Source organism: Temnothorax longispinosus, chromosome 12 (assembly GCF_030848805.1).
Source record: "Temnothorax longispinosus isolate EJ_2023e chromosome 12, Tlon_JGU_v1, whole genome shotgun sequence".
Classification (NCBI taxonomy): Eukaryota; Metazoa; Arthropoda; class Insecta; order Hymenoptera; family Formicidae; genus Temnothorax; species Temnothorax longispinosus.
In genome coordinates, this window is record NC_092369.1 from 36,698 (window position 1) to 45,757 (window position 9,060).

Sequence of the window (9,060 nt, forward strand, 5' to 3'; positions counted from 1 at the left end):
AAGATTGTAGCGACTCCTGGCAATAACTAACATTACTACATTTATTAATCCCGAGAACGAGGCGGGAAATATAATGACCATGTACCTACCACTGGTCTGATCTGATTTCTCTGGATCCAGGCCTTTCCGCGGTGACGGCGATAACGGATTATACCAAAGACATTAAAATAATATGTCTAGAATGTATTTGATACAGTTCACGGTTAACAAGGAAAGATACGGAAGTGTCTCTCTCCGATTTTGATGAGCTTTTAAAATGTTGTTTTCTAGACAAAAAACGAGGGACACGTATTTTTTTATACGTGTCCATACACATATTTAGGGGCTAAACATCCCTTTGAAAAAAATTGATTTTTCTCTTTCGGGCCGAATATTTCCGTAACTATAAAAGGTAGAAAAACATTTGTTAAACAAAAGTTGAATGGTTTGAAGAGTACTTTAAAATAATAATAATAAATTTTTATTTTTTAATAATTTATAATTTAGGTTAGGTCCGTACGCTCACCAGACTTCAATTAGGCAATTTTAAAACTTTTTGTTTCGTACTTCGTGTGTACCCTTCTATATAGATTAATATCGATTAATATATGACTGTTCACTTGGGGCCCAAACTGGACATAGTCCTTTCAGGAAAATAATAATGATAGTGGAAGTATTTTGAAGACTTTTATTAGATTTTTGGAAAATTTAAATACACAATTATAACGTACACAAATAGATCATAAAAGTTTTTTCTAAAACATTTTACATATATATCTTACCGTTTCCATAATAATTGCTTAGAATACTATCAAATATAAGCGTTATTCTTGAGAGATTGTTTCATACGTCTCAAACCTTAAAATGACCTTATATAAAAAGATATGTATTATACTCTTAAATTTTTGTGTTTAACAATATATTTTAAGAAGAATTAAATTGATTCCGGACAATTATGATATAGTCTTTCTAAGACATAACAGAAGCATAATTGTCTGAAATTAATTGGATTCTTTACTTCTCGAAATATATTGTTAAACACAAAAATTTAAGCGTACATATTTTTTTATACTTTGAAAGGCTCCCTTTTGCTCCCACCACAACGTCCCTGGGTCCGGCGGCGACTACCTGGACAACGATGACATATTTCGTCTGCCAGCAAAAAATATAGACGGGTCAGCTCTACCGCCTTGCAAAATCGAACTGCACCAACATTTGCTTCGGACGACGTACATCGCTAATATTTGGGCCCATGCACATCTTGCTGTTCCAACTGAATTGCACCCGACTGATAACGGCTGGAGAGAAGAGGACAACAAATTTTTTTTCAAATGGTTCGACGGCGATCAGCTACCCCCTTCTCTTGGCGATATTACCATCGAGGAAGAAAAAGAAAGTACTGCAAGTCAGAATTATACTTCACTATTTCTTTATTCAAATGTAATTTTTAGATTAGTTTTGTTTTTAATTTAAAAATACAGTTTAGAAACAATTAAAACAATTTTTTATTATAACGTGAACACTTTTTATAAATAATATTCTAATTAATTTCAAAATTTTGCTCTTGCGTTATTATATTATTATATTATATATGTATTAAAATTATAAAACTAAAACTTTTTTATGCAATTATTTTTTATATAATAATATATTATTTATTATATTTGCTTACAGATGATGAGGATCGGACGCCGATGATCGATATGGATTACAGCGACCACGAAAGCGAGCAAGAATTTGAGGGCGATGATGAGGAAGACTGAAGAGTAAATGTCTCATACCTCATACGTATTAAAAAAAAAAAACGTAAATAAAAAATTATTTTTGTCAATAAATGCGTTAAATATAATTACATATTTGAATATAATCAATAGCATAATTTAGCGTGAGAGAGAAGCAGCTGATGCCGTGAGATAGGCGCAACGCGCCCGCGCGCATATACGCACCGTTTTATTAATAAAAATCAAGTTATCTGAAACCAAGAAAGCTAAAACTTTGTAAACTTATAGTTATCTGTAACAGTTACACGAAAATAATTGTCCGTTGAGGTTTTCGCAGTAAAAAAGTGCTCAGCTGATGCAGTGAAGGATGCCACGCGCCCGCGCGCATAGCGATGCGCCGTATCTTTCAGTCGTCAGCTGAGCACTTTTCCACCGCAAAAAACTCAGCGGACAATTATTTTCGTGAAACTGTTAAAGTTGACTATAACTTCCCCAAATTTCAGCTTTTTTAGTATAAGTTTACTCAGCGCATATTTTTCGCATGTTTGGGCGAGAACCTGACCCACACAGCACACTTTATCTGAGGGACGTCCTACAGACATCATTTTGGGATATCGCAATAACCGCGGGACATCCCAAAATGGTCTCAGATATCCGGTGGATATCCAGAGGATGCACAAATGTCCGGCTATTTAGATCTTGCAGACATCTTCACAGGATATCCGAGGGAGGTCGAAAGATATCGCAAGATATCTTATAGCACTCGATAATTATAGCACTCGCGATATCGTTTGGATATTTTATATACAATGAAATTATGGTTTAACCAGAAAGGGGATAATCGTATACAATCGTGGACAGAAATATTGTTTCTCTTTTGTAATAAATTTCGGAATGTGCATTCGTGTTGTTTAATAAAAGAATTCTTCCATTGGAAAATAAATTGTAAAATTCAACAAACACATTCCAAAACGTATTACAAAAAAATCAATCTTTCTATCCACGATGTACATGCATGAAAAAATAAGTATATTGTACATTGCATATTAAATCTTTATTTATTAAAAAAATATATATAGTTTTTAAACAAAGTACCTCTAATTAAAAAAATACAATTAGTAGAAATAAAATACATATCACACGTACGAGTCTGATAAAGCTTTCGACCCGAGGTACAAAAATAGAGGTACATATATAAAAGTACTTTTAAACTTTAGAAAAAAGTTTTCCCGCACTATTATGCGATAAACGTTGCGTTGACGCCGAGCACAATATAATAAAAAATAAAAAAATAAAAATAAAAGGACATTGCGGTAACACATACATAGCATTGGTATTTCAAGCGTGCAATTGGTATACATTTTTTTTCTACCTCGTTTGTCATTTAATCGACCGTGTCATTTACTCCTGCTGTTGACTCATTGTCTTTTAAATGTTGTCTTGTATGTCTTTCCTTAGCATGTCTTAACCAGTCAGTTATACACTTCTTGATTCCTTGTAGCGTTGCATCGTTATGCATCTGCATTATAGTTGCTGAAAAATTAAAGTATATATATATAATCACTGTTTTATAAGTATTTAAAGGCCATGGCACACAAAAAAACTTAAGTCCATAAACTTAAGCAATAACCGAATCGACCAATCACAGTCGAGAACTTAAGCAGCCATTTTGAAATTTAAACTTAGAACATTAAAGATGAAATTTTTTAAGTTTAAGGTCTAAGGTCTTATCGTAACCATATCATACAAAAGTTACTAGACTGTTTACCTATATATTGCACTTCGATTTTCTGTCTTGAAATTACAAGGAAATGTTAATTATGAGTTTTTATATTATAATCTTCCTGTAGATATAAAACGAAGAAGTAAGTTTGTTTTATATTAAATAATATAGTGATTACATATGCAGATTAATTAGATAACTTAAATGTTAAATGAATTTTATAGGTTATACAGGTTATTTGGTTGTAAGAAGAAAATTTTTAATTAAAATGGAACACTCATATTCACATAATTTATTACATGATATGAATATGGATTGTCAAGTCCAATTTGAAGAAAATATGGATAATCAAGTCCAATTTGAAGAAAAAACAAGTGATGAACTACTAATTGATGCAGTCAGGGGGTACCCTCATCTGTACGATGCATCTTTAAAGGAATATAAAGATACCAAATTGAAAGAGAATTCATGGCATGAAATCTCGTCAGTTATGAATATGTCAGGTAAAATATTTTATTATTTAATTTTCTGAATTTATATTTATATATGTATATTTATTGTAGTTGATATTTGCCAAACTCGTTGGCTACGCTTGCGTGAACGTTTTACCAAAGAACAACGTCTTCAAGAAATGGAAAGTCGAAGTGGCAGTAAAGCAAGTCATCGATCAGTATTTTCTCTTTATCAGAACATGATATTTCTAAAAAATTATATTAAACGAAGAAAGTAAGTTTAAATTCAGAGTAATATATATATGATTATTACATTGTTTTATATGTATACATACATATATATACAAAACATAAACATTAATATATATAATTGCTATGTAGTTAACAATCTAATATTTAGTTTAATTTTAATATATTTAATATTAGTTTTAATATATGGCTAAGTTTTTTAATTTATCGATGGATCAAGTGCATGATGCGGAAATCTGCACATGTAGTATCTGCATATCATGCGCTTGATCTATTGATGAATTTAAAAACTTAGGTTTTATATATATATATATATATATATATATATATATGTAGGTCTAGAGGTATGTTCCGGGACTGTTTACGTTTTTTGAAATGTACAGTCCTGGAATATAACGCATATATATGTAATCAGATTCAAAAAATTGTCCCGAAACGTGCCGTAGGACATGAATTTTTTCCAGGACAGTCCTGGAAACTGCCAAATGTCCTGGAATATACCGATGTAAAAAAATAAAAGTCCCGGAACATACTTCCGGACCTACATATATATATATATATATATACACATATATGTCTACATATATTAATTTTAAATTTCAGATCATATACCAATGTGGCTAAAAAAAAAGCAACTGATATGTCAAATGTTTGTGTCAATACTACTTCGCATTACTTGAATACACTTGCAGATTCTAATTCAACTCTTCCTTCTTCAAATTCTAATATTGTGCGCAAAGAAATAACACCAAAGACAATCTTTCCTCAGCATTCTCAAGAAACCAATTTGCAATCTGTAAAAAATGCAGTACATAATCCTTGCATCTCACAAAATAATAATATAATAGAAATAGACGATGATGAATCATCTCCACCACTTCAAAACAAACTTAATAATTTTTGTAAGATGAAAATGTCTGCAATGTCAAATTCCACTTCACCATTACTTAAATTTCAAACAGCAAATGCTGCATCTGTTTCAAATTCTTCAACATTACAGTGCCCAATAGTAAATGCTGCATCAATTTCAAATTCAATTTCATCAACTTCTACAGTACAAGCAGCAAATGAAGCATATTTCTAATTCTACTCCATCTCTGACTTTATCTTCTGCATTAAAAACAAATACTATATTACAGAAAGATACTGCATTAATTTTAAATAGTATTTCATCATCTCCTACATTACAGACACCAAATGTTTCATTTGTTTCAAATTCTCCATCATCATCCCCTACATTACCAAAGAATATAAGAAACTCAGGTAAAATAAAAAATAAAAACATCACACACTTAGAATCATCACTTGCATCTTTAAGTAATGTTCTTCAAAACCGTTTTGCTAATTCATCGCATTCTACTGAAAATAAGGAAAATGCTTGGGATTTAAATCATTTAACGCCAGAGAAAAGTTTTGGTTTGTTAATAGCTGTTGAATTAGAACGAATACCTGAGCCGGAAAAAACTAAGCGAAAACAAGCAATTTCAGAAATTTTATGGAGACCATACATACATTAATTTCAGTTATTTGAATGTTATGTCTTATAGTATATATCGAAGTGTTAAATCCTCTATAACATCTCCAAAATTGCTTTGTTTCTATTTTCTCTTTTGAGACATTTTTTTTAAATGTAATATTTTGTTTTATATTTTGTTTCCTTATAAAAAATTTTTATTTTTCACATTTTAGTCACATATTTCGTATTTTAATTAATTTAGCTCGTAAAATAATCTAAATTAATAGATTATTTGCATTCCTTTTTTATGAGACTAAAGACTTTATTGAATTAGTTATAACATGTTATGTTTTATGTATTTTCCGGCTCAGTTGGCATTTTTTTTAGTCTCTAAGATATTTATATAATTAAGATTAAAATTAATAGATTATTTTTGTTTGATCTTATGAGACTTATCTTAATTTATATAATCTTATTTCGCATTTCGTATTTTATGTTTAATTCTTAATCACTAAGGTATCTAAATTAATAGATTATTTGTATTCCTTATGAGACTATAGACTCATCTTTATTGAATTAGTCATAACATGTTATGTTTTATGTATTTTCAGTTGGCATTTTATTTAGTCTCTAAGATATTTATATAATTAAGATTAAAATTAATAGATTATTTTTGTTTGATCTTATGAGACTTATCTTAATTTATATAATCTTATTTCGCATTTCGTATTTTATGTTTAATTCTATTTAATCACTAAGGTTAAATTAATAGATTATTTGTGTATGTTATGAGAACAAAGACTCATCTTTAATAAATTTTATTACCTATACATTTTATGTTTAATTTAATTTAGTCTCTAAGATATAAAAATTAAAAGATTATTTATTTTTTGTCTTATTCTTATAGATTTTTTTTTAAATATATGTTTAAAAAGGATATTAAAATTGTGAAAAAGAAGTAACCCAGTATATTTTTCTCTCCAAAAAAATAATTCTTTATAAATTATATATATAGGTATGTGTGTTTGTGTCTCAACAACAATACATTTTTATGCCATTGCTAATAGATATATTTTTAAAAATAATTTAATATACATGTATATATTTATGTAACATTTTTGAAATATGTAAACTAATATAGCATCAAAATGTATGAAAATAAAAAATAATTATTGTTTAAAAGTGTTACAAGAAATGAAATGCCAAGCCAGAATATAAAAGAAACTGATATTATCTTAATGTTATAAAAAAAATTTTTTTTTATTATAAAGCACATTTACATTTATCTTTTTTCTTAATTATAAACATGTTATAATTTCATTACATTAAAGACCTGATGTAACATAAAGTTATTTAAATTTTCTTATTAAAATAGGCTCATTTATATATATATTTATAATGTTTAACAAAATTTACATATAATTTTACAAGAACTTGCATACACAGAAACAAAAATTTGCATACACTAATATAAAAAAATTATTTTATAACTTTAACTTTATAATCAATTTTTTAGTTTATTTTAAAAGTTGGAATACAAAAATAAAACAATTATTATTTGATAATTTAATCAAAATTATTAAAATTATCGCAATTATTTAAACCTCTGGAAACATATTCTTTTTGCCAGGGAACCTCACCAGCAGGAGTCATTAAATATTCTGCTATCGCATCTCGTTGTTTATATGCCTCATTTGTTGCTCTATGAGCAGTGCTTGGTCTTATCTGTTCTAAACATTCAGAATTTTCGCTTCTCCACATTCCAGGAATAATATTTCCGTCTGTTTCCTCCGTATCAACAAAATTTAAGGGACAATATATTCTATTCGCAATTGGCTGTATGTCATTTTTTGTTTTTAAATAATTGTGGAGACATACTGCTGCCATTACTATTTTATCTACGTTTTTTGGATGCATAAGAATTGGTTTTCTGAAAACTCTCCATCGAGATGCGAATATACCAAAAGTATTTTCTATAATTCTTCTCGCTCTTGATAATCTGTAATTAAATATCTTCTTCTTAATTTCCAATTGACGGCCAGGATATGGTCTCATCATATTTTTGGATAATTGAAACGCTGCATCTCCAACGAAATAACACGGTGTAGCTATGTTACTTTCGGGTAAATTAGCTTTTCCTTTTGGTAAATTTAATGTGTCAGTCTGTATAGCTTTACCAAACTCAGATATCTCAAATATAGTGGAATCACTACTATTTCCATATGCTCCGCAATCAACTATTGTAAATTTATAATTGTTATCGCATGCTGCTAACAATACTACACTAAATGTCTTTTTATAATTATAATACAAGCTACCAGAATTTGGTGGCGCTTGTATTTGGACGTGTTTTCCATCCACTGCGCCACAACAATTAGGAAAATTCCAGTCTGTCCAAAATCCATGACAAATTTCAAGCCATTTTTCTGTAGTAGGAACTTGAAGATATATCGGTGCTAATACTTTTACTAGTAAATAACATGTTTCCTTAATTATATTTCTTGCTGTAGATTCACCAACTCGATAAGCAAGTGCTATCGACAAAACTTGATCTCCAGTGGCAAGATATCTAGAATAATAAACAAAAATCAAAATTAAATATTTATTCTCATTTGACATATAAAAGTAAGATATAAAATATATATGTATATACCTTAAAGTTATAACAAGACGTTGTTCAGGTATTAATGCTCGATGGTTGGTTTTTGTTAAAAATGGTTTCATCATTTCCAAAAGTTCATTGAAAACACACAAAGACATTCTTGTATATCTAAAAAACCTCTGTGGGTCGTCTTTCAACTCTTGGAATAATTGATCAAAATCTCCTTGATTAGGACGTCTAATATTAATTGGATGAACCAAGTACTTTCTATTTATCCACCGAAAAGATCGTCGTTTTTTAATTATATAATTAATGCCCAGTATTAATATTAATAATGCTAATAACTCTTCTTCTTCTTCGATATCCATTTTCTGTAAAACATATTTATATATTTAAAAAATTTTAATCTTACATTTAATATCAATTTATATATATTATCATACATATATAATATATTCATATATACTTATATTTCTCTATATTTATATTTATCTCTTGCTAATATTTTTTAAATTGCATAATATATTTTTAATACATACCACAATTTTAACTAAATTATATATTCCAACTTATAAATTAAAGTTTTTTCTTGTCAAATATTTATTATTGTACCATGTCTACAACACAAGGTTAGGTTGCATGTGCTACCAGACTTAAAAATTTCAACCATACGGAATTTTCGGTGCTGCTTACTTTTCAAAATGGCTGCTTAAGTTCTCGACTGTGATTGGTCGAAATCGGTTATTGCTTAAGTTTATGGATTAAGTTTTTCTGTGTGCCATGGCCCGAACATCTTAAATTTTCTGTGTGTCATGGCTCTATTCTTTATGGACTATTTCTTAAGTTTAAGGACTTAAGTTTTTTTGTGTGCCCTCGGC

At 28.9% G+C, this 9,060-nt stretch overlaps 2 protein-coding genes across 4 annotated transcripts; one reads left to right on the forward strand and one right to left on the reverse strand.

Moving 5' to 3' along the window:
* Positions 1 to 3,455: 3,455 nt before the first annotated feature.
* LOC139822947 (uncharacterized) lies at positions 3,456 to 5,302 on the forward strand. The gene is made up of 4 exons (XM_071795148.1): positions 3,456 to 3,565; positions 3,648 to 3,926; positions 3,987 to 4,149; positions 4,728 to 5,302. Exons 2-4 carry the CDS (start codon positions 3,692 to 3,694, stop codon positions 5,206 to 5,208), a joined length of 879 nt encoding a protein of 292 aa, XP_071651249.1. The 5' UTR covers positions 3,456 to 3,565; positions 3,648 to 3,691; the 3' UTR covers positions 5,209 to 5,302.
* A 1,602-nt stretch (positions 5,303 to 6,904) lies between these two features.
* On the reverse strand, positions 6,905 to 9,054 carry LOC139822946 (uncharacterized). 3 transcript variants are annotated; one of them, XM_071795147.1, is made up of 4 exons: positions 8,722 to 8,865; positions 8,234 to 8,553; positions 7,899 to 8,149; positions 6,905 to 7,817 (listed from the first exon to the last, which is right to left on the reverse strand). In XM_071795147.1, the coding sequence occupies exons 2-4, from the start codon at positions 8,548 to 8,550 to the stop codon at positions 7,147 to 7,149; spliced, it is 1,239 nt and encodes a 412-aa protein (XP_071651248.1). In that variant the 5' UTR covers positions 8,551 to 8,553; positions 8,722 to 8,865; the 3' UTR covers positions 6,905 to 7,146. The 3 variants fall into 3 exon arrangements, with proteins under 3 accessions (XP_071651248.1, XP_071651247.1, XP_071651246.1); XM_071795146.1 differs by lacking the exon at positions 8,722 to 8,865 and adding an exon at positions 8,876 to 9,054 and having other exon boundaries at positions 6,913 to 8,149; XM_071795145.1 differs by having other exon boundaries at positions 6,913 to 8,149; positions 8,722 to 8,864.
* Positions 9,055 to 9,060: the final 6 nt, after the last annotated feature.